At 35.7% G+C, this 26,291-nt stretch overlaps 2 protein-coding genes across 3 annotated transcripts; both read left to right on the forward strand.

Moving 5' to 3' along the window:
- The first annotated feature begins 890 nt into the window (after positions 1-890).
- On the forward strand, positions 891-7,001 carry NXF1_1 (Nuclear RNA export factor). 2 transcript variants are annotated; one of them, XM_051211644.1, is made up of 5 exons: positions 897-966; positions 999-1,266; positions 2,428-2,953; positions 2,986-3,207; positions 5,634-7,001. In XM_051211644.1, exons 1-5 carry the CDS (start codon positions 936-938, stop codon positions 5,901-5,903), a joined length of 1,317 nt encoding a protein of 438 aa, XP_051073275.1. In that variant the 5' UTR covers positions 897-935; the 3' UTR covers positions 5,904-7,001. The 2 variants fall into 2 exon arrangements, with proteins under 2 accessions (XP_051073274.1, XP_051073275.1); XM_051211643.1 differs by having other exon boundaries at positions 891-966; positions 999-2,953.
- Positions 7,002-11,022: 4,021 nt separating this feature from the next.
- On the forward strand, positions 11,023-22,063 carry MS3_00010066 (uncharacterized protein). The gene is made up of 4 exons (XM_051218399.1): positions 11,023-11,172; positions 14,099-14,329; positions 16,019-16,352; positions 21,622-22,063. Exons 1-4 carry the CDS (start codon positions 11,065-11,067, stop codon positions 21,957-21,959), a joined length of 1,011 nt encoding a protein of 336 aa, XP_051073276.1. The 5' UTR covers positions 11,023-11,064; the 3' UTR covers positions 21,960-22,063.
- Positions 22,064-26,291: the final 4,228 nt, after the last annotated feature.

The raw sequence follows: 26,291 nt of genomic DNA on the forward strand, positions 1-26,291 counted from the left end.
CACTCAGATCCGACTCAAAACCCTATGAATGTCATTAAAAATCTGGAGTCTTAGTTCAAGACCTAAACGTTAAGCAGTCAACTAAAGCAATACTTTTGTAGGCTTCCCCCATCGTTTACTTACGAATATCAATGTTTCGCCGAAAATTCCACAAACCTACTGAGTAATGAACATTACAATACTTTGTCCTGGTTCGTCACAAAGACAACGTATATTATATTAAGGGACTGATCCAATGAGGATCAACCTCACTATCTAGGATTTGTTCTCTCTATGCTACAGAAGGATAAGAGGCCATCTGTTGGTGTCACGCGGCACTTAATCATTCTACTGTGTTAAAATGAAAGTAGTTGCTTTGTGTCAAATCACTTCATTGCTTGAGTCAACTTCTGGATTACTAATTGAAGGATGAACACTTAGATAAAGTTACACCTTTCCACTACTTATCAAACCTACAGCTAGTACGGCTACGGTGCCTTCAGTGAACGATTTGAAGAATAAATTTGATAAATCATGTATGCAGTTATAGTCCACCGTCTTTCTCTTGGAGCAACATTCAACTAAGTTTACCAATATTGGAGTGACACTGTAGCGCTTCTTCGACCTTCCTATGTCATATCTAGCAATTTACCTGCAATTGCTGCCACTTAAACCACCTTTTCTCCTCTAATATCTGGTTATATAGTGCTCTCACATGTATGTCTATTTATGTGGTCAATTAGTTGGCTTCTCTATTTCTCTTATCTTGCTCTTCCTCTGAATCCCCCCCAGATTCTAAATCTGTTATTCTTTTTATTGAGTGTAACAGACCCTCAAAACTAAAACGTGAGAGAAAAGAAACCAACTAAATTATTCTGGGTCATCGCAAAGATATTGGATACATGGTGGGTATTGAGCGCCAGCTACGGAATTTCTTAAGATTAAGCGCGTGATTCATGAAGAAACGGCGTGGGTTCAAAAAGAAGGGTAGAGTATAGTCATCACGCTCATTTTTAAAGAATTCGCAGATGAGTTATTTGTCGAACATGAAGGTGAATGTAATTTGACTGATGCCAACATACTACGAGTGGAGCACGTTAGTTCAAAGATTAAGCGGCGCAATCGCAAGAAGACGCTAAAGAAATTTGAAAAAAATCAGTTCCTCAATAGCTGTGACGAATATTTAGCTTCAAAATCCCATGTTCTCCCTAAGGTCCTTCCAGAAACGTTGCACCAACCATGTAGCAACCCTGAAATTTTAAATTTCCTAAGTGTCTTTGTAAACAAGTAAGAGATTTTACTGTGCTCATGGTACGCTGACATTAGGACGAGACGAACCTTTGTTTCGAACTAAGTGGATGAACATTCCGTTGTTCGTAATGTGCCATGAGATAGAGCTTATATAGTAGATTAATTGGTGTCTAAGTTCTATCACTTTTTTGTAGTATACTTTGAGAATAGTTATTTGTTCTTGTCCTCCCTTTCTCCTGTTCTAAACTGATATGGAGTCATAGAGGTGAGTTAGGTGAGACAATGATTTATGGACGACCTTTGAGCGACGTCAGGTTGACGTGTCTACCTAATAACCAGAGTCAAATGAGGGTGAGGAATTAAAATTATGATACACAGTTGATGATTAAGTTTAGAAATTAGATTTAAGGTTTTCATCACGAACTGACATCATCTATAACGCCAAAACTCCGAATGAATGAGTGAAATTCGCGCCAAAATCCAGGATGCTATCTTTCACGTGATTGGTTTGTCCGTAGATTATAGTTTCGCTGAGTTATTTGGACAAGGTCTTTTGCATTTATTTAACTCAGCTGAATGGCACTAAGATCTAATGGCTAATGTAGGTGATGTGTTTTCTTAATAGGCAACCTGTGCTATCTTTTTGGTGCATTTAGATATGCTCATGTACGAGGGCTCTACAATGCTATGTGTGTGCTGGTTCTTGTGGTGTGATCGTGTAGGGGCTCGGATATGTTTAAATTTATTCGTTGACAAGACGAGGAGTGTCCATCAATAATGTTCACTTCCTGTCTTTAAGACACCCCTCATGTTCAGTGCCTGCAATAGAGTTGATCTGCAAACCATGACGTAAATTATTGTCAATTTGTCGTGTAGCAATGTGTAAATTCATATAAAATACTTCCAGATATCTGGACTGTTTTGTGGATTGACTTGGTTAACAACTTTCATTGTGCTTAATTACTGTTTTATACCAACTTAGACCTCAATCTAGATTCCTTTGTCATAACATGTTATTCCTAATCAATAGTTGTATGGTAATACAAAATATGTAATTAGCAGTGCCTGTCTTATTTCTATTCACATTAACTCGCAACTACAATTAAACCTAAATTGTCTAAACAAATAGGGTTCAGTTAAAACTTATCAGTAAAGTCACCCTTTAATACATACGTTGTCGGGTTCTATACTTTTCAGCTACATCGATGTATTTGACGTCAAACAGCTACGAAGAAAACTATCGGAGTTCTATGACCCTTCTGCATACCTAACATTCCAGATAGCTCCTTATGTCTGTCAGTCGTCATTGGATAAATGTTCTGATAAAAGTTACAGACCAAAGTATCGACCCCTTTGGGCCACTTATGAACGTTTCGCTGTTAACAGTTTGCCCGGCGGGTTCCCTCTTCCATCATGGGCCTGGTTCGCTATTAAGGAGGAGTCCATGCCTCGAAGATTAAGAGGCCCTAGTTTACCTAAACAGGATAGGAAACTTCTCAAATCATTGAAAGGATATCAAATGGGACACATACAAAGATTGGTATCAGTTACACGCTCAGCTTCTAGCGCTCCTGATCGCTTGATAGCGAACATTCCACCCCCACCAATAGCGCGAATGGAGTGTCGTGGAGGTGATCAGGTTCTGGGCTTGCTTTGTCGTTTACCCAACCTTGTACATGTGAGAAGTGACAGGTACTCACATTTGGATGTAATTTGGGTGGAAGTAGGTGAATACACTAAATCTGATTTTTTTAGTTACCTTTGGTTTGTGTGCGATACTCATGTATTGCAGCTGAACCGGTGCCACAGGATACACGCCCCAGCGACTTGGAAGGCATTTCAGATCAACTGCTAAACATTGCTCCTCATGGTAGCTATGCCATCCGTTCGGTTTGTCGAATGCTAATATTGCATCAAAGTGGTAAAATTCTTCAGGAAGATTGGTGCGTTACTCCATTGCCAAGTTCACATTTACAGGTGAGCTACATAATCCTAGTCCTCTTGCTTTATAAGTACACTGATGCCTCAATTTTGATTGGTCAAGTTTCACATGTGGCTGTAACTTCATTTGATTAAACTCTTTCCTAAAATTATCTGGCTGTTGCTTTCCCAGATGAGTATATGTGGAGCTAATTCCCAACTTCTTGACAGTATTTTTTTCATTTTTAGGGACAAGATAGTGTGCAAATAGTTTGTGTTATTTCGAACACTTTCATTTTTCAGATTGTAGTTATTACCTATTTAATATTTTTTTAGTGAAAGTCTAACCGTTTGATAATCGTAATTTAATTGATATTAACAAGGTGTAGTGCTCGGTGCTGTAAAGAAAGACAATACTTAGAGATGATATTTGTCAAATCTGAATGAGCGTTATTGTCAAGTCTCTAATACTATGGGTATTTTATCCAAACATTTCTGCTGGTTTATTATTTTATTTTGATCCTAGTAATCCGCAAGCACAACACACAGAGGCATTTGACTCTTGTCAAGCTTGCAACATTGATATCTGGCTGTTTGAGTCAAACTGCTAAATGCAATTTGATATAGAGGCCGAGATATATTTTCTTCAATAAAATCATTACTTACAAAATTAAACTGAGCGTATCAGTGTAACATCACCGGGTAAGTAATAGTGAAGTTAGACGCAGGGTATTAGGGAATGATGGTAAATCAGTTGATGAGGTTATGAATCTTCATCGACTGAGATGGTTGGGCCACGTGTTACGTATGCTTGAACACCGATTACCACGATGTGCAATGCTATCCGGTATTGGAAATGGTTGGAAGAAAGTTAGGGGCGGCCAAACCAAAACGTGGCATCAGTGCTTGAAGTCACTAACTTCTAGTCTGAGCCATGTTGGTAGATGCAGACTACTTGGTTGGGGTCCGCGTGACTATCGTAACCAATGGTTGGAGACTCTTGGTGACATGGCTCAGAATCGATCACAATGGCGTCGGTGTATACACTCCCTGTCTTCCCTTAAACTAAGAGATTAAAATTGCTTCATATCTTTCTTTCTACGAACCAATTCTTTCTTCTTGTACTATATCTCTATATGCAATCTTTCTCTTACATATTATTACCTTTGACCTAACCACTGCTATGAATCCGGTGTTCATCTTGTTGTGCTGACGCGGTATGGCAACCTGGACCGATGCACATATGTGCCTGGTCCTACGTTGTAGCTGACTGACTGACTATCAGTGTAACACCGTTATCTTGTGGGTTCGAAACATGCTTCAATTTGTTGTGGGTAATTGGGTAATATTTGCTTTATTCACATAAATGTATCTCCAAGTTGTGGCACGCGAGCGTAAGCCTAATCAGTTACGGTAAGCCTCCAGTGTAGCTAAGATATAAAGAATTTTTCGTAACTGTTAAAGCCATCACATGATGTTTGGTTCTTTGAACTTTTATCTTACCACTTTAATATTATGTCGATATTTCAAACAGAGATTTATCAGCCTTTTAATATTGTACTCAGTCCGTCATTCACAACGTAGAACCTGTAGGTATGCCATACGCATTAGCACAGTGAGATGAAACTCTTGGACCAAATCCCAGATTAGTTAAAGTAAAAACTGTATCAGTGGTAATAGTAGATATTAGACATTGAAGATACGACTCGTGAAGAAAATATAAATTGTTGAAATAAAGGCAGAATATGGCGAAGACAAGGAAGGGATGCACCTGCTCCAATCCAAACAGTTCTGAGCCATGTCATTCAAAGACTAACTATTAGTTAAGACAACCATGCATACCACAACTAGAAAATCTACACCTATTAACATGACTAAGTTCACGGACTGACGCCATGTTTTGGTTTTGCCGCCCCTAGTTTCCTTCTAACCTACTCCACCAGAAAACGTCTTCCATCGAGGTAGGCGGTGGATGGGCATATGTAACACGTTCCGACCACCTCAGTTGATGAAGATTTACTACTTCATCAATCGATTTGCCATCCTTACCTAGTATCCTATTCCTAACTCGGGTATTAGCTACACCGTGATCTCAAGATACACGAGCAATGCTTCGTAGACACCTATGACCGAATACTAGTAACCTACGAATATCCTCTCTTTAAATGGCCGTGTTTCACATCAATTCAACCGAGATTTCGTCAGATACTAGACGATCAGCACTGATGTGACTCCGAAGATAAGTAAGACGGTCAATGAGTTCAACTACTTTACTTCCTATCATTAATCCAGGCGACGACGCAAGCCAATCCTGAAGCAACATTTTACACTATCCCAAACATGCTTGCATTTTTGCTTACTACTGTACTAGATCCTATTAATCGTACTTTACATTAGAGAGATTGAAAAGCTTCTCTTCATCTCTAACTATTTTTGTATATATAACTTACCCATAAAATTCATATTGAATTATTATTTTTCAGGAGTGTTCACTAGTTATCACAGAGGCTGTGTCAAATTTTATGACTCCAAAAACATCTACGCTAGTATCAACTTTCGAAGCAGGTGGTATACCGGACGACGCTGTTCGTTCAAAATTGGTTGATGAGCTTTCCACTGCAACTGGAATGAATAAAGCTTATTCTTTACAGTGTTTAACTGAGTGCCAATTTGATATAGATTCTGCATTACACTCATTTCAAAAAGTACATGAAGCCGGACTTTTACCCGCCGAAGCATTTTCACTGATTTGACTATTCACATTGTTTTAGCGTTGTATTTTTGGAATTTTTCCCACAGATTTTGTAAATATATTTTTACTTTACTTTCAACACGTCGGGATTCAGTTTATTGCGTAAATGAGTTTAGATCCTGTCCAACTGGGCTTGGTATTCGGACCAAACTTTCTGTACCCCTACGTTGTAGCTGGAGTGTCAGAAATAGCAAATAGAGTATTAAGTGTTTGTGATCGTATATAATAGTGGTTCACTAATAAGCAACTAAACTACCAATGGGCCGCACCGTTTGCATCAAACAATTACAAGCCATCTCAGCTTGTGTCCAGTATTTATGTTATTTTCGAACATCTTATTTGTAACATTGTGAGGATGGGTATCCTTAAGAGTCTATAAACAAGCGCATTGATCAGACCAAGCTGGACCCAAAAAGCAACAAGTTTCAAAGGTATTATTGTTCATGCAAAGCTTAGACAATAAGATGGTATTAGGATCTTAACAAGAAGCGTTTTTAACAGCCCATGAAGACCTATTTCCAAATTTCGCTATCCTGACTGCTTGAGATAAACGTAGCATATCTAAGTCAGCTTCATCCATATGACATTACTTAGCAACGTTACGTTGTACACAATTACCCATGGTCCTCCCCGAATTTACGAACACCATTCTCCATGGTTACTGAAAAGACCTCGGTGGTTTCTCATTCGGTGAGTTCTTCAAGTTAAATAAAATCATCCGAATAATATATACTGTCCTATTCAATTTCCTGGGTAATTTACGTATTCATCCGTTGCATGTTGTTAAGACTCAGCATTTATCTAAACTAATGGGATCGTTTTTAAAAAGTTTGAGCAATTTGTTTCATATCTTCGTGTAGCAGTTTAGCCCGTACTTTCACATCTCATTGAATAAACTAGTGATTCACAGATGAACTGCTAATCTTTCTCCACGTCTTTTTGCTGTGACAGTAGTTGTTTGTATTCGTCTCTTTATTTTCACAGAACAGTTGATTCTCTAACTTTCATACCTTTAGTTTTACAATTTGTCAGTGTTGTCATGATCTGTCCTGAATTGTCAAATAATACACATGAACAATATGAGTATTCTTTTTCGCACACAATATCCACTTTCTACTTATTGGGATAAATCATCAAATGACTTTCCATTGATTGGTTTACTATTTTTTGCGAATGCATATAAATATTACTGTTTATTAGAGTAAGTATTGACAAAGATTTTATCGAAGACAATATTACTCGCTTACATGTATTGTTTTGATTCTATAAATCATAAAATTTTTTTATAGTTCATTGATTGTGATGTAGTGTATATGGATCGTGAATAAAATACTGAATTAGTATTTTTCGAAGTCCATCCCATATTTACTTATTACTTACGTCTGTTCCTCCATCATGGAGGGGCATAGGCCACCCACCAACACTCCATCAAACTGTCCTGGACAATCCTTCCCAGTTGCTATTCATTCTTTTGATGTCTGCTTCCAGTTCTCGACGCAACGTGTTTTTTGGTCTTCCTCTTTTCCGTTGCTCTTCAGGATTCCAAGTTAGCTATTTTCTCGTGGTGCGGTCTACTTTCCGTAATTATGTCCTATTCACTCCCGCGTCTTTTCCTAATTTCCTCTTCAACTGGTAACTGGTTTGTTCTCTAGCACAGTAGGTTGTTGCTGATGCTATCAGGCATCCACCTCATCCAGAGTTTTTCCATCAAGTGTATTTGGGTTGGTGTTTTCTGTGATGTGTTTCAGTATCTTGCTTTCTCCTTTATGTATATTGAGGCCTACTGATGCAGAGGCTGTTGCTACGCTGTTTTTCTTGACCTGCATTTATTGGTGTGTATGGGATAGAAGGGCCAGGTGATCTGCGAAGTCCAAGTCGTTTAGTTGCATCCAAGCTGCTCATTGTATTCTGTGCTTCCATCGAGATATGGAGGTATTCAAAATCCAGTCAACCACCAGATGAGAAAAAAAGGGGGAGAGCAAGCAGTTCCTATATTTACTTAGCACTTATTATTATTACTACTGAATAATAGAAAGTAGTTCGAGTTATCTTACCAGTCAAATAGCATCTTTGTTGTTAAGACTGAAAATCTGTGAAACTGAATATCTTATCCGTCCATATTGTTACTTTGATATTATGGTTCATTCTTCTATGCAGAATAATACTCACCCTCCTGTCATTTAGATGTCTTGGTAAGCTTCTCTGTTAACCTTCGTTTATTGGTATCACTTAACATTTTCGACACGTTATAGACTACACTATTTCATCACTTTCTCAAAAGTGTTATGAGTTGCAATGAATACATCAGTATTGAATGTAGAAATACCGCAATCATGCGTCACATGCATATATAGGATGCACACATCAAAGATATATACTACAGTACACATAGACAAATGCGCATGGTCATAAGTGTATTTTACATGTATATATATAGAATGCATAAAGCGAGTCCTAAACACTCCATGGTATTCACAGGCATTGGTGCTTCCACTCGTAAGTAAACGTTACATGTACGTGTGAAGGGCCTAGGCCAATACTCATTCCATTCATAGTATACACACAGGTATAGATAAGATCATCCTAGACCATAAGTCATCGGCTTTCAAAGCACTCAATGAATAACAAGTAATCAAGTCGGCTGTAAGTCGTCATAGACGATATGCCCACAATACGCTCATACCATAAGCAGTTTAAGTGTCGATCCCTGCGCACCTTTTACGACAGAGTTGCGCAAGATAATAGTCATCGTGAACTTTATCGGCATCATAACCAGGTAGAATAGGATTGATTTAAACCGTTCAGGGCAAATATAGTGGACTGATGTAGTTGAAACTGTAGCGTGGCGCCGAGTCGAGATTGACTTTGAACACCGCTACAAAGGAACGCGTGCCAGAATATCCATAAAATCCCGCGGAAGCGAAATATCAGAAGGCAGTTAATGGACCAAGTCGAGATATATTTGCTGGCGATCTCGTGGTATCGAAAGGATACCGAGATCGTGCCAGGATACAAGCTTGGTTACAGAACGTAACCGAATTCTGGCGAAGTCACAATCAAAGTGTAAGAATAATGGATGCTTTTTAGCACAGTTAAACAATAAGCACATTAAAACAGTCACTGGTACAATTGGTTATAATAATAATTGTTTTCAATAAACCAATCGTGTTCTCGTGATAAAGACGAGTCACTACAAAACTTTATATTCTTGATCACTGTTCGATTGATTGCATCTGCAAAAATTTGAATGAGCTAATAAAGAAACAGTTGAGCATTTCAAATATTTGAAGCTGAAGTAGGTTGATGACGACTTCTTAATGACTCTTAATAAAGTGAACTTTCAGTGTTCATCCTCTGCGCAGTATATGATGCTTATTTTACTTGTTTGTACTTTTTCATATAAACGAAACAGCCTATTTATCGACGTTCAAAAGCAGTTTCGTATGAAACCCTTTTAATAGATGATTAGTTAAGTTGTTAGTATTAGTTGAAATCTATGAGATAGTAATACATTAATCTATTTAGATAGAACTCGGTTCTCTACGAATAGATGACATTAAAAAAAACTGGTGAATACAGCGAACATAACACCCATCTATATGAAAAGGTTCACAGAATGTGTAATGAACTGTTTAGAATTTTGAGAACAAACTAAGAATAATTATTTCAATATTGAAATCTGAAAGTTCATATTGGACTAAAATATTCGTAATTCAGTATGTCTACCACTGCCATCTCAAGAATCCTCTCGGATTAATTCATAATCAATAAGAGGTATTTCGCACCCAAATGCCCTGGTACGGCCGAGAGTGGGGAGAGTCCGCTCTCCCTCTCGAAATGCTCTCACACGGCCACGCGTATATAGCCTCTGCCACGGAAGTCCTACTCACTGCCTTCTCGCACCACGGGTGTTGTTTACGAAAATGAGAGGACAAAAAGCGAATGTCCGGCGCTTTAACCGGATTCCAAACCAAATCAATGTTGCACATGGGCTCCAGTATCCTGAGGGAACAAATGGCGTATGAACCAATTGTTGGTCACCGGCTTCCATGGGACTGCATCTCCTGACGATGCTCCACTGCCTTGTGGATCAGACCTTCATGTCGAAGGCTCGGGGTGTGGCCCCCTAAGAAAACCACCTGCTTCGGTTTGGGCACCCGGGCAGTATCACAGCCCTCACACATATGGAATGAGATTTGTGTGGTGCATATGTATTTGGTGCCTCTTTGTACCATTATGTATGTGTTGAAATAAAAGATAAATAAAATAAAGAGGTATTTCAGTTGTTAGCAAAACCATAACTCTTGTCATTAGTAATTCTATTTATACCCCATAAATGGAGCTTTGAATTTGACTAATAATCGGAGACTTTAGATTCAGAATTTTATAAACACTGAATGTCATCACATACGCTTACATAAAGTGTTTGACACTTTTGAAGAAGATATGAAACAGAAAGCTTATGCTCCAGTTAAATTACAGCATTGACAGTGAAAAATATGAATAAATGACTAATGCTTGAATACTTATTTGTTTTCATGAATGGAAGTTATAGAAGAAAGAATAAATGAAAACTTGATTGAATATAACGTGAATAATTTTTATTCACAATCATCTATTTCTTATTATTTAAAGGAATAAAGAAATACCCTCAATGCAGCTTAAAAGGCTTTCATAATAGGAACTAAATAGATTGTAATTAGAGTGAATATTCTCTCTTTAGATTGATTCATGATACATAGAATCTGACTTCAATTTGTCAACGTAGCCTTATTAAACTTAACCAGTAAAATTCTGAAATAAACAAACTTGTAAAGTTACCATTAGCACTACAAAGATATTTTGTTATGCTGTGTTATATATATATATATATATATTCTAGTATTTTCCATCTAAGACTTGAACTATTTATACTTAAGAGTGATCCATTTTATATCGATTTTCTTGTTAACACAACATTATTTTAATTATAAAATTACACTTCATTCATTCATTCATTCATTCAATTATATTTTATTATAGTTTTATTTTTCCTTAAGTCACAAAAAAAGATTCATTCTATTCCAAAGATCATTGTGATTAGCTTCAGTATAAATAGAATAAAGAAATAGATCATATGTGAAGATCATTATTATTATTATCATCAGATTTACAATAGGCATATGAGTTTATTTATTCTTTTAATTTATTTTCTTATATATCTGAATGGATATAATTTGGTACAGTTTAACTTATTATCTGATGAATTAATCCAATATGTAAATAATTATGTAAGTCAATAGTTAGTAGTATAGTAATATTTCTTTTCAAATAACATGTTTCATTATGTATTATATTAGTTACTTACTTACGCCTGTTACTCCTAGTAAAGCATGGGTCGCCGACCAGAATTCTTCAACCCATTCTCTCATGGGCCTTCTTTTCTGGTTCCATCCAATTCTCGTTCATTTTTCTCATGTCTATCTCCATTTCCTGGCGTAATGTGTTCTTTGGTCTTCCACTCCTCCTTTGGTCTTCAGGATTCCATGTGAGGGCTTGTCTTGTGACGCAGTTGAGTACTTTCCTCAATGTGTGTCCTACCCACTTTCAGTGCTTCTTCCTGATTTCTTCCTCCGCTGGGATCTGGTTTGTTCTCTCCCACAGTAAGTTGTTGCTAATAGTGTCCGGCCAACGGATCCGAAGTATTTTGCGTAGACAATTGTTAATAAACACCTGTATTTTCTGGATGATGGCTTTTGTAGTTCTCCAGGTTTCTGCCCCATACAGTAGAATTGTCTTGACATTTGTATTGAAAATTCTGACTTTGGTCTTGGTTGACAGTTGTTTTGAGTTCCAGATGTTCTTCAGTTGTAAATATGCTGCTCTTGCTTTGCCGATCCTCGCCTTCACATCTGCATCAGATCCACCATGTTCCTCAATAATTCTGCCCAAATATGTAAAGGTTTTTACATCTTCCAAAGCTTCTTCATCAAGTGTGATTTGACTAGTGCATGCTGTGTTGTATCGGAGAATCTTGCTTTTCCCTTTGTGTATATTGAGGCCTACTGCTGCTGAGGCTGCTGCTACACTGTTCGTCTTCTGCATTTGTTATTGTGTTTGCGATAGAAGAGCTAGATCAGCTTCGAAGTCTAGATCGTCCAACTGCATCCTAGATGTCCAATGTATCCTGTGCTTCCCTTCAGATTTTGACGTCTTCATGATCCAGTCGATCACTAGGAAAAAGAGAAAGGGTGAGGGTAAGCAACCTTGCCTGACACCGGTCTTTACTTGGAATGAGCTTGTCAACTGTCCTCCATGTACGATTTTGCAGTTCAGTCCATCATAGAAATTCTGTATGATATTGACTATCTTCTCAGGTACTCCATAGTGTCGAAGAAGCTTCCATAGTGTTCTCTCCACGCCATCAACTGTTTTTTCATAGTCAATGAAGTTGATGTAGAGTGATGAATTGCATTCAACTGATTGTTCCACAATGATCCGTAGAGTTGCGATTTGGTTTGTACAGGATCTATCCTTACGGAATCCTGCCTGTTGGTCACGAAGTTGGGCGTCTACGGAGTCCTTCATTCTGTTTAGCAGTACCCTGTTTAGGACTTTTCCTGGTATTGAGAGAAGAGTGATGCACCTGTAGTTGTCACAGTTGGTAAGATCGCCTTTCTTTGGATGTATTTTATAGTGAAATTCAAATATTAATAAATATTTAATACACTACTATACTCTTAACTCAGTAATGATTGTTTTTCTAAAAAAAAATAAGAGTAGTATTTAATAAGTAACTTTCAGCAGATAGAGTATTAGGTGTAAGTAAGTTGTTCTTATTATATTGAATTTATCAGATTAATTCAAAGCATACATTATAAGTGCATAATCTGTAATTGTTGATACCTAAATATGAATATAAATTCAATGATAGGCAATAAATCGAGAATAAAATTTTCTTTTTAGTTAGCCACAATGTAGGACCAGACACATATATACATCAGTCCAAGTTGCCATACCTCATTAACACAACGAAATGAACATCGGATTCACAGAAGCAGTAAATTCAATGGTGAGATGATATTAAAAGAAATATTGCATATAAGGAAATACCACAGGAAGAAAGAATTAGTTAGTATAAAGAAAGATACGAAGCAATTTTAATCTTATAGTTTGAGGGAAGACAGAGAGTGTATACATCTACGCCATTGTGATCGATTGTGAGCTATGTCACCAAGAGTCTCCAACTATTGGTTACGATAGTCACGTGGACCCCAATCAAGTAGTCTGGATCAACCCACATGCCTAAGATTAGAAGTTAGTGACTTCAAGCACTGATGGCACGTTTCGGTTTAACCGTCCCTAACTTTCTTTCAACCATCCCCAACACTAGTGTCAGCATTGCGTGTCGTGGTAATCGGTGTTCAGTTATACGTAACACGTGGCCCAACCATCTCATTCGATGAAGATTCACAACCTAATCAAGTGATTTACCTTTCATTCCCTAATACCCTGCGTTCAACCTCACTATTACTTACCCTATGATCCCAGCAGATGTGAGCAATATTTCTGAGGCATCTGTGGTCAAATACTACTAGCTTACGAGTATATTCTACTTTAAGTTTGAAAATTTTATAGTTTCACTATAGTCTTATTGTTGTTATCTATTGCTGTTCACTGTGAAAAACGTCTTATTTGATATTCCTTAAGAAAAATCCAAGTTTATGCATATATGCATATATGTTTGATAATTAAAATAACCTATTGTGTCATTGAATATGAATAAAGAGAATTCAACGAAGAAAAGTTTCTTTTCGACGATTGAATTTAGTAGTTTTCTATTTTTAGGTACTCTCATCAATTCTTTTAACGTTGGATTATTAGTGTGTTAAAATAACTGATACTATGTGTACAGTTCCGTTTCATATTTTAGTGTATAATACCAGTTGACAATCTACTATCTTTTTACTTATATTCATTGAACAATCGTTTAAATGTTTGATGAGTTCAGTCGTAAGTACAATATATCCATTAAAAAAAGATGGAAATAGTATGTTGTATAAATTCGTTACAGTACTATGGTAAGAGTTCAGTAAATGTAAACCTAACAAGCACCTATTTCTGAATATAAAATAGTATAATAATAAGAAAACCGCTCCAAGTAATAATAAACATTCACCTATTTTGAATACAATTATTAAATTATCTTTTGTTCAGCCATCTGCTGGATGGAAAGCATCAAAACAGAATCGATTTAAATCAATATCTGATGTATACAATACATTGGGACATTATGGTATTCGACGTTTTAAACAGGGGATTCTTCCGATTGTTTCACATGAAGATAAAAATATTGAATTACCTGATTATTTTGATTCACGTGAACAATGGAAAGATTGTCCAAGTATCAATATTATCCACGATCAGTCAAAATGTGATTCTGGTTGGGTACGTTTCAATAAATTTCTTAATACATTTTCTCGCACAATATTTTATTGTTATAGTATAATTATTAATGTTTTTATATGTGAAAGTTTTATTCGAAATAATCTCAGCGATTAAGATTTAAATAATTCCAACGTTTCGTCCGGCAAATTTGTCTGGACTTCGTCAGGGTTTGTTTGACGAAATGTTGGGATTATTTAAATTTCATTCGCTGAGACTACTTCAAATATAATTTTCACATATAATGGCTTCTCTATACTCAGTGCCCAATTTTCGCCAAACTACTGGTATTTTTATCTGAATTTTGTATAATACGATACAATTTATATAGATATTAGGTCAAAGACTAAAGTATGTTGATAATCAATGATAGTGTTTTCATTGTAACAAGAATTAAAGGTCACTATCATCCATTCGTGTTCTATTCACAATTGATAGATCCGAAGGAGACATGAACATTATATTAAGGTATTCATTTTCACTTTTAATTTGTTGTTTTTAGAATTGAAATAATACTTTATTTCAAAATTGTTGAATTTTCTGTCTTATTAGATTAGATTCTATTGAGCATATCGCAATTTTCACTTGCAAACAATCGAGATTATTCTAATATAAACGAGATCTATTGAGTGCTCGATTATATGGGAACTGATATATAATCCCCCAACGATGGAACCAAATAAGAAGGCAAGAGTGTAGAAAAAATTTAATATTCAATTAAGATAAGATTGAAATAGAACAACTTTGTATACTTTGCAGCGAACTATGACCTTGGGGAATAAGAAAAATGATAAACCAAATGTGATAGCAACCAGTCATAAAACAACAAAGATCATGAAGAAATATCGGTTAGAAAAAAAATGTACTCAGCGTTATCCTTACACGAAAGAAATTAACATTTATGAACAATGACTAGAAAATCTGATACCATCCTAGTACTTATTCAACAATATTTCAAATATTGATCGATATTTTAAAGCATTAGTGTATTACAAAGAACGGTAAAATCGTGTTTGGATTTTCTATCCTTACTCATTATTGCTTCAACTAATAATTTGTAACTGGTCCTAATAATCAATGTAAAGCTGAAGATGTTTTTTAAATTTAAATGTTCTGTGTTTTACTTCAGGAAGTGGAAAGATAAGTTACTGTTTTTCGTGGAGAGAAAAAGATGTTGGATTTATATCTGGAATGTAAGATGACAAAATGAATTCAAACTCATTCGTTATTATGCAGTCAATGTGGTATCAAAGTAAAAAATATGTGGTGGCTTTTTATCACATTACTTATCGCAAGTCACATAGGTAGGAGCTAAAAAGAAAAAAAACTGTTCAGTTGCTCACTAAATAGATAATTTACATGAGCTTTATTTAATAAGGTTGTCTTTGTAATGAATTTAATACTCTTGATATAACTGACTACAAGTCTTGAAGTAATTTTTTATTTTAATCATAAAGAAAACATCTACTGAAATACTTGAGATTATTACGACAATCAAGACACTATTTTTTGGTTGTTTTGGCAATGAATATACGACTACTGTGGATTATGAAATGAAGTAACTGAATAGACAGCTATCTGTTTACAATTTTCTATATCGACAAGCAATACATTTAGTTCCTTGTCTAATAATCAACTGAACTGTTAAATTTCTGATGACTACTTTTGTTTGAAATTTTCTGAATACATTAGGCTGTAGCTTCAGCTGTCTCAATTAGCGATCGTACATGCATTCAGACAAATGGAACAATAAAAGTACAATTGAGTGCCATCGAGTTAATTTCTTGTACGAAAAATAAACTTGGTTGCCAAATTGGGTATTCTGAATTCGCTTGGGACTATTGGTTGAAAAATGGACTAGTTACAGGAGATTCAACAGGTTGTCTACCATATCCTTTTCCGAAATGTGATCATAGATCATCTAACTCATATCCAAAGTGTGGCTATATTACCTACACAGCACCACCATGCGAGAAAACATGTCGTTCTGGATATCCTATTCCATACATGGCGGATAAACATTACGGTAAAGACGGGATGTATTAAACAAAATACAATTAATTTTAAAATTTTTGAATCACTTCAATGTAGTGAATATTTGATATCACACAACACATCCAAGTTAATAAGTATTTACTTTTACCATTTATCGCTGTTCAACTAAATCCATACCAAAATGTGATTATAATCAAGATTGACGTATACTGTATTTTCAGAAAGATTAATTTAGGGATGTATGAGTTTAATCTCAAACTCAAATCTAGCATACTGCTCTATAGCCTATGAAATTTCCTAACTTCCTAAATACATTACTCACATTACCACACAAAAAAAGTCGACAATGTTAAGCGGGAAATATTTAGATTTTCACAATGATATAAACGTCACTAGAGATTGTTTTTGAAGCTATTAAGTAATTTTGCAGTACATTGTAATATGCACAGGTTAGAGGTAAATATTAAGTTCAAAAAAGTAAAATAACAATTTAACAGAACATCATTAAATGCATAAAACGTCCTAACTAATATTCTTTTAATTTTATTCCCAAGATATACTGGACATGATTGATCATAGTATAATTCATCCAAAGATAAGCAATGGAAACTATTCCATTTGATCAACTTAATGATAAGTATTAGGTTAATCCGTACATAAAGATAAATAAATTCAAACATGATAAAATATTAATTAGGTTGGAACAGTAGGAATCTGGTTAATCCATCCACTCCGCCTGTAGCTCTTCTAGAGTTACTGCCGGTCCCAAGCCCGGGTAAAGGAGGAGGGTTGGGCATAGGGTTAGCGTCCCCATCCCGTAGAAAACTAACTCGCTAAAAATCGCTTACCAGAAAAAATAATTCAAACCATTTTAACTCTGCCCTGGGAGTTAGAAGGTCTTCATTTAGAAGAATTATGACGCTTCATGGTGAAAGCCGAGTTCCTTCGGAAGCCACGAGGCCGATGCCCCTTCTAACAACCAGAGCGAAAATTTTTGTAGGTACATGGAACGTCCGAACAATGTGGGAGACCGGGAAGGCCTGTCAAATAGCAACGGAAATGAGGAGATGCAATTTGGAAGTACTGGGAATCAGCGAAACCCACTGGACCCAAGCTGAACAGAAAAGGCTAGCTACGGGAGAGATGCTGCTATACTCCGGTCACGAAGAGGAAAATGCTACACACACTCAGGCAGTTGCTCTAATGCTGTCCAAAGTAGCACGAAATGCACTTGTAGGATGGGAATCTCACGGATCAAGAATCATCAAAGTATCATTCAAAACAAAGAAGGAGGGGATCACAATGAATATTATCCAATGTTATGCACCCATCAATTATTGCAATGGCGACAATAAAGATCAATTCTATGACAATCTGCAATTGATCATAGAGAAGTGCCCAAGAAAGGACCTCGCCATTCAATGGGAGATCTAAATGCCAAAGTCGGAATAGACAACGCCGGATATGAAGATATTATGGGACGACATGGACTGGGACAGAGAAACGAAAATGGAGGAAGATTTGCAAATCTGTGTGCATTCAACAAATTGATCATAGGAGGCACAATATTTCCACACAAGCGTATACACAAGGCTACATGGATCTCACCGGACCACACCACACAGAACCAGATAGATCATGTTTGCATCAATAAAAAGTTCCGAAGGACAATGGAAGATGTGAGAACCAGGAGAGGTGCTGACATAGCTTCACATCACCACCTAGTTATAGCCAAGTTAAAACTGAAGCTAAAAAAGAACTGGACAACTGGACAAACAGCAATACAAGAGTTCAATACAGCCTTCCTTCGAGATACTAACAAAATCAATGAATTCAAGATAGCTCTCAACAACAGGTTCCAAGCCTTACAGGATCTACTGAAGAAAGAAAAAACTACCATGGAAGACAACTGAAAAAGTATCAAAGAAGCATTAACTTCAACGTGTCAAGAGGTTCTGGGTCTAAAGAAATACCACCATAAGGAATGGATCTCTACAGAAACACTGGACAAGATCAAAGAAAGGAAGAACAAGAAGGCAGTACTAAACAACAGCCGAACACGAGCAGGAAAAGTCCAAATAAAAGCTGAATACATAGGAGCAAACAAACAAGTGAAGAGGAGCATTAGAGCCGACAAGAAGAAATACGTGGAAGAACTAGCAACAATGGCGGGAAAAGCTGCAAGAGAAGGAAATATGAAACAGCTTTACGATACAACGAAGAAACTATCTGGGAAATATAGTAAACCAGAGAGACCGGTCCAAGACAAAGAAGGCAGGCCAATCACTGAAATTCAACAACAGCGGAACAGATGGGTAGAATACTTCGAGAAACTCCTGAATAGGCCAGCTCCAATGAATCCACCGACATCGAAGCAGCACACACAGATCTTCCCATAGACGTCAACCCACCAACGAAGGAAGAAATCAGAATGGCCGTCAGACAAATCAAGAACGGGAAAGCAGCGGGACCCGACAACATACCCGCTGAAGCACTGAAGTCAGACATCGAAGTAACTACAAACATACTTTACCTTCTATTCAAAAAGATTTGGGAGGAGGAACAAGTGCCAATGGACTGGAAAGAAGGACACGTCATCAAGATTCCAAAGAAAGGAGATCTGAGCAAATGTGAGAACTACAGAGGCATTACACTACTGTCAATACCAGGGAAGGTCTTCAACAGAGTGTTGCTGAACCGGATGAAAGATGCAGTAGACGCCCATCTTCGAGATCAACAAGCTGGATTCCGTAAGGATCGATCGTGCACAGACCGAATCGCAACACTACGGATCATCGTCGAACACTCAGTTGAGTGGAACTCGTCACTATACATCAACTTCATTGATTATGAAAAGGCATTTGACAGTGTGGATAGGAGGACGTTATGGAAAATTCTTCGACACTACGGAGTTCCTGAGAAGATTGTCAATATTATCCGGAACTCATACGACGGACTACAGTGCAAAGTAGTGCATGGAGGACAGCTGACAGACGCATTCCAAGTAAGGACCGGAGTCAGACAAAGCTGTCTACACTCTCCCCTCCTCTTTCTTCTGGTGGTCAACTGAGTTATGAGGACCTCAACATCTGAGGAAAACATGGAATACAATGGACAGCTCAGAACCAATTAGACGATTTGGACTTCGCAGATGACATAGCCCTCCTATCGCATACACATGAACAAATGCAGATGAAGACAGCCAGTGTAGCAGCAGTCTCTGCATCAGTAGGCCTCAACATACACAAAGGGAAAACCAAGGTCCTCAAATTCAAAGCGGAGAACAGCAATCCAATCACTCTTGATGGCGAAACTTTGGAAGATGTAGAATCCTTCACATACCTGGGAAGCATCATCGATGAACATGGAGGCTCAGATGCAGACGTAAAGACGAGGATTTGCAAAGCAAGGGTCGCATTTCTACAATTGAAGAACATATGGAACTCAAAACAACTTTCCACCATTATCGAAGTCAGAATCTTCAATACGAACGTCAAGGCAGTTCTACTGTATGGAGCTGAAACTTGGAGAACTACAACAACCACCATCAAGAAGGTACAAGTATTTATAAATAGCTGTCTTCGCAAGATACTCAACATCCATTGACTGGATACCACCAGCAACAGCCTTTTGTGGGAGAGAACAAATCAGCTTCCAGTTGAAGAAGAAATTAGGAAAATGCGATGGAAATGGATAGGACATACATTAAGGAAATCGTCAAACTGCATCACGAGACAAGCCCCAACTTGGAATCCTGAAGGGAAGCGGAAAAGAGGAAGGCCTAAGAACACATTACGTCGGATAATAGAAGCAGATATGAAAAGGATGAATAACAACTGGAAGGAGCTAGAAAGGATTGCCCAGGACAGGGTTGGATGGAGAATGCTGGTGAGCGGCCTATGCTCCTTCACGAGGAGTAACAGGCGTAAGTAAGTAAGTAAGTAAGTACGTCAGACCTGCTCAAACATTTAGTTCACTTACTTTCTAACTGTGAAAATATTGTGATAAATCTTTGTTTTAGGTTTGTGTGAAACAAGTGATTATAAATCCTAACTAACTGGATTCATACAGTACTAAAAACCTATCGTGATGCTAAATATTAAAAATATTAAACGAAAAAACTGAATTTGTTGACAACTTATCTATCCTGTAAATAAACGAATGACATGTTTAAATTCAACAATTGATAGATAAAAGTAGTTGTAACTCATGAGACAATAGAAAATCCTCTTTATGGAAGATGATAGCTAGATACTAACTGGTGAAATAACATTCTTAAAATATAGCTTTTGAATCGTTACTATTTGAGTATATATTAAATAGAAATTTATTACAATATTGAGCAATCGGTACTAAGAATTCCTCATTGTAACAAAACTTTTGGTGATAAATAAAGATATTATTATTGATACTATTGTCATTATAAGTCAGTTGAACCGTTCTTTAGGGTGCTCTACTCGGAGCTTTAGATATCTGTAAAGATGGCTGGTTAGTGAGTTGTCAATCAGTTAGGTTGTTTCACTTACAACACACATGTCACCATTATTGGCTTGGATGAACTGAAACAAGTTTATTCTGTCACGGAAAATAGCTGATGCAACCAGATAAGATTTTTTAAATGTTAATTAGGATCGGTTGATATAACTGATTCGTTTCTATTCATGTGTAGAACGACAAATTACGTGAGCACCAAAACTAAAGGCAATAATGGCACATAATAATCGGAACAGAATACTGATATAGAATCATCTCATGAATAAATAGTATAGGCATAATGTATGTTGTTTTGGGCTTTGTGTCTACAATGAAAGTGACATTTACTACATCGATGATGACTGTCTCAAAAATTTTTGAGAACCGAATATAGGTAACAATAACAATTCCCCTTTGATCATCAGTATAACTATTTTTTATAACCAGTTGTCCAACTTATGTTTTCTATTTATCAACTAGTACCATAATTAGAGGGGTTTAAGGATTTATTCAAGCAGTAACAGAACTTATTTTTGATTGTATGCATGAATGTGTACTAAGACGCAAAAACTTGTATAAAGTAATTTTTCAGTAGTTTGATTAAATGGACATTGAGAATCTAAGACTTTAGTGGATGGCTCAAAGTTGAATAGTTACTTTGTAAAGCCAGTTTAGAAACTATAGAAAATATTATATTCATGCTATATTAGAATCAGAATTTCAAACCATATACTAAGTATAGTCTGATTCATCTTCTTACAACATTCTGAAATACTAAAATATATATTGTTTTCCAGTGACTGTTTTGATTGTCTTTTTATTTATAGGGAAAACCATTTACAGACTTAGACCAAATGAAAGTGATATTAGGAAAGAAATTATAATGAATGGACCAGTTGAAGCAGGCATTTTTGTGCATTCTGATTTTTTTAACTATAAATCTGGTGTTTATAAACATATAATCGGACGATTAGTTACCATTCATTCAGTTCGAATAATTGGATGGGGTATAGAAAATGATATTCCTTACTGGCTATGTGCCAACTCATGGAACGAAGATTGGGGTCTGAATGGATACTTTAAAATTTTGCGCGGGTCAAATGAATGCGAAATTGAAAGTTTCGTAAATGCTGGTAAAGTGGACGATAAGCCTAGATCAGACTGAAAATAATGGTAATATCATTATTATAATTTTATCTGAATAACTTATTTTTATTAAACGATTTGAATTTAAACAATTATATCCAAATATAATTCATGATAACTAAACTTTGACTTTTATAATGCACAACATAAGGTAAAGAATGAACATTTTATATTTGGAACCTGATTTACTAAACATTTTCGTTTTGTTTCCTGTATCTAGAAAGAAAAGTGTTTAAGATAGTCGGCGAAATATTGTTCAGTAATGGTATAAGTGGATTGACAAATATACTGATACATTTACAAAACACGTCTGCAAAATGTTTTACAAGAACGGCCACTGAGTTATCAGTGGAATCGATGTGAGGGTATATCCGAATTTTAGATATCCATAACTTCTAAAACATGTCTCTCTGATTGATTCAGTGATTAATTTGTTGAACTTGGACCACCATGACATTTGAACCAATGAGATTGTCTTTTTCCTGGCCAATGAGATTTGAGAAAATTTACTAACATCAAATGACAGCATTTAGTTAATGCAAATCTAATAATTGAATTGTAAATTAATATTTTATTTTAACACATTACATTTTATCAGAAGGGATTTTGTGGAGATTTAAGTAATTTCAATGGTTGAAATTACGAGTCAATTAAAGCTAGACTACCATGGAAAACCTCGCAAGGGGCGGGAACGTGGATGAGCACTGTTGAGGAGTCCCATACTCGGACGAAACGGCCGTCCAGTGCTCCGAGATTTTCCATGGTCGTCTAGCTTCAACTATTGACATTACATTTTACTTGTAAACACAGTAAAAGTGTCCAGTTGCATTTAGGACATATAAAGAAATCTACGGCTTAATTAAATTGCTTTGATATGATTTACTGAATTAGCTAGAGATCATTATGTCAATTAATGTTTTAGAAAACAACTGAGCATACAAGTAAACTGGATGAAAATGATTGGAATATGGAAACGTGTAATAACATATTGAAAGTTCGAAGTAAGTCACTATAAGATAGTGATATAAGTACACAAAGTAAAAGTCGTATTTAACTAGATTAGTATGTAATATATTCACGTGAAGCTGTGGATATTTCCCACTTCATATCAATGATATGTATAAATGGATGTTTTTGAGAATAAAAGCTACATATATTTAAAGGGGAGATTGATTATGAAGTATAATTACGTGAGTTTTTTATTATTTAAGGAGGATTACCACTGTATTATTAGTATAAGTGTAAGTTTCCTTTGATCCATTTTATTCAAAGTTTCATACTTTTCACATAATTACTCATTTCTATAAGTAATACACAGGTCATTGAAGTAAATCTCATAGAGCAATAAGCAATACGCTAATTCGAAGCAAATCCTATGTCCACTATGCAAGAACATAAAATCTGCAATACACTTTTAAATTATTTTGCCTACGTAGTCGAAAATAACTAATCAATTGTGGTATGGACCAAAAAGTAAATAAATAAATCTTTTTATTGTTGTTGGGTGCTGCGTTATGAGGCCGTTCGAAAGAGTAGTTGTTTATCGAAAGTTTAGTTCACCTTTATAACTGACCATACCAGTAGCTTATTCTACCAAGGACACAATGACTACGAACGGCAACAGACGAATCATAACTATTACTAATCCATAAGCACCTAACTCAATGTTCAATTAGAGGATGAAGCTAGGTAGTAAATCTTTTTGTTGTTTTGACTCAAAGCTCATATGATAATATACATTAAATACCTAACCATACACTAACATAGATAAAAAATGAAATCACGTACACAACTGAGCTATAAGCGATACAAAACATGAGTAACAAAGGAATAATTAATTGATCTCATGATCTCAACCATCGAAATTACTATAATACCCCCAAAACACCTTTCTGATATTAATCAATATATGCTCATTAGTGACTGGCTTCAACAGGTATTTCCTCGAGTTCTAGTGAGAAGCAGTGACTAGTGGGGTTCAGTCGGGTCTGTTGTGAGATATGAACTCACTGAGGATAATGGTAGATGTGTCGCTCAAGTTCGTGGATTAATTGAATTTAGACATTAACACCATTGGATGCTGGCCATCCCAGTGGTCTAGAGGTTAAGTGTTCGCGCACGAGACCAATAGGTCCTGTGTTCGAATCTCGGGGGGCCGAATCGTGGATGCACACTGTTGAGGAGTCCCACAACAGGACGAAACGGCTTTACAGTGCTTCCAGGTTTGAAATGATGGTCTAGCTTTGAATGACTGATGATCTCAACCATTGAAATTACTATAATATCTACAAAAAACCCTTCTGATATGAATAATTAATTAACAATAAGTTAAGCCATTATCTGATCCGTAATTTATTCTCATCCTTATATTCATTCCTTACTGCATGATTATTGAGTAACCCCATTTGATAATAAGAGTCTCGAATCAATTTATGATGCAATATTTTCTATCCTTCTATAGACATATGTTTTCTGTACAGTCTTAAATTGAAAAAGGTTTTTATATAAACTGAATCATGTTACCTATTTTAGTTACAGAAATAAAAGTTGATACAGTTTAAAAATCGCTAGGAAAGGTTAATGAGTAAGTGTCTTTAGTTGATTCCTTTTTAAAAGGACTTTTTATTAGAACCGACAGATAAGTATAATTTATTAATTGAATAACTGACTTGTTTATCAGTGGTTCATTAAGTTTATATCCAACTGGGATTACTTATCACAGTTTTAAGTGTTCAATTAATATGTTATATGGATTACTTTTGCTTAATTTTCCTTTCATTTAATGGTTGAGTGATGCATAGTAGTGTGATCTTTATAAAAGACTGTTTTTTAAGCCTTTAGGTTCAATAGATTTGTGTTTTTCATCTTGTATGTTGTGATGCTCTAAACTGATACATTTACACCAGATATTTATGGAAACCTTTCAACACTTGGAATCAAATTTTTAATAGGAATTACACTCATTCACTAGATGAAATAAAAATTGGCTAGAAATACTGAATATAGAATGTTACTTAAACATTAAATACGTGAAGGATAATCTTAGTCTCAGTATTCTATGCAAATAAAACAAAAGTTATGTTAGAGTACCAAGTGGTTGACAGAAGAATCGTTTATTAAATAGACATCTTTGTCTAACCGGTCAATGATTAATGGGATTCAATAACTATTATTAGTGTTCATGGTCTTCAGAGATTAAAGTTTGATTTCTTCATTCATTATTTACTGAACTTTATAAATTACTGTATTTAAATAGTTTTGATGCCCAGAATAAGATGCTTATTCTCTTGTGATAGCCTTGAAGACCGGTTATTATTGAAACAGTGAACATCATTGTGTATATATGTGTAAATGTAAGTACAAATCAGCACATAAATAAATGTTCTTCTGTTCATTTATACACTTCAAGTGTAGTTTATTAGTATTCGTTGCTTGAATTTTTCCATTGATGCTTAGGACTGCAATTGATCGGTCCATTGAACAAGCTAGTGATTATCTGAACTCAGTAGTTAAGTCAATAACGCAATAAAATTTTTAAGCGAACGATACTGGGTTCAAGTCACAGAGTGAACATAAACTCTGAGATGCAGGTAAATTCAACTGACGAGTCCCAAATAGAACGAAACCCGCATCCTGGATTCCACTGCTAGTCACCATCATCTCATATATAGTCTATTTGGTCTACTTACTTTTTTTTTTCAATTTCTAATACTCAAAAAGGATGAACTTGAAAGAAAAAAGAATCTAATACATTTTGACTGACAACTTACTGACAGGAAATAAAGATATAAAAAGTGAAAATAATTTTCATCGAAAGTATAACAATAAACTCTTTTATTCTAATCAATTATTGGCGTCAACTAATAGTATGCATGTATGATCTTGTGTAATAAAGTATTCTCATCTCATCTCTTCTTTTAAGTTAATATACATTTTTCCAACATAGTAGTATATTCACTGACCCTATTTATGAATTCTTTCGTTTACATTAAAAAAAAAACAACAACAAGAACAATGTGGATTATTTGAAATGGTTAGTTCAAGATATACAAATGAATGACATGGTGAGATATATGCCTTTATTTTTGTTTGTTGCAATGTATTTGAATGCATTTACATATTTGTTTCGTTGTATTCATATAATTGTATATAATTTAGTGCTAATTAGTTTATGTCTGTGCATAGCATTCAATATGGACAATAAGATTTTTAATATAGATGTATCTATACAAATAGTATCCATATAAATAATTCATGTTTGTACAGACATGTTCAAAAATATAAATTATCTTGACTCTGTTCTGTTCTGTTTTTTTTAAAAAATATTTTTAAATAGGATTGTTATTTTGCA

Source organism: Schistosoma haematobium, chromosome 1 (assembly GCF_000699445.3).
Source record: "Schistosoma haematobium chromosome 1, whole genome shotgun sequence".
NCBI lineage: Eukaryota > Metazoa > Platyhelminthes > Trematoda > Strigeidida > Schistosomatidae > Schistosoma > Schistosoma haematobium.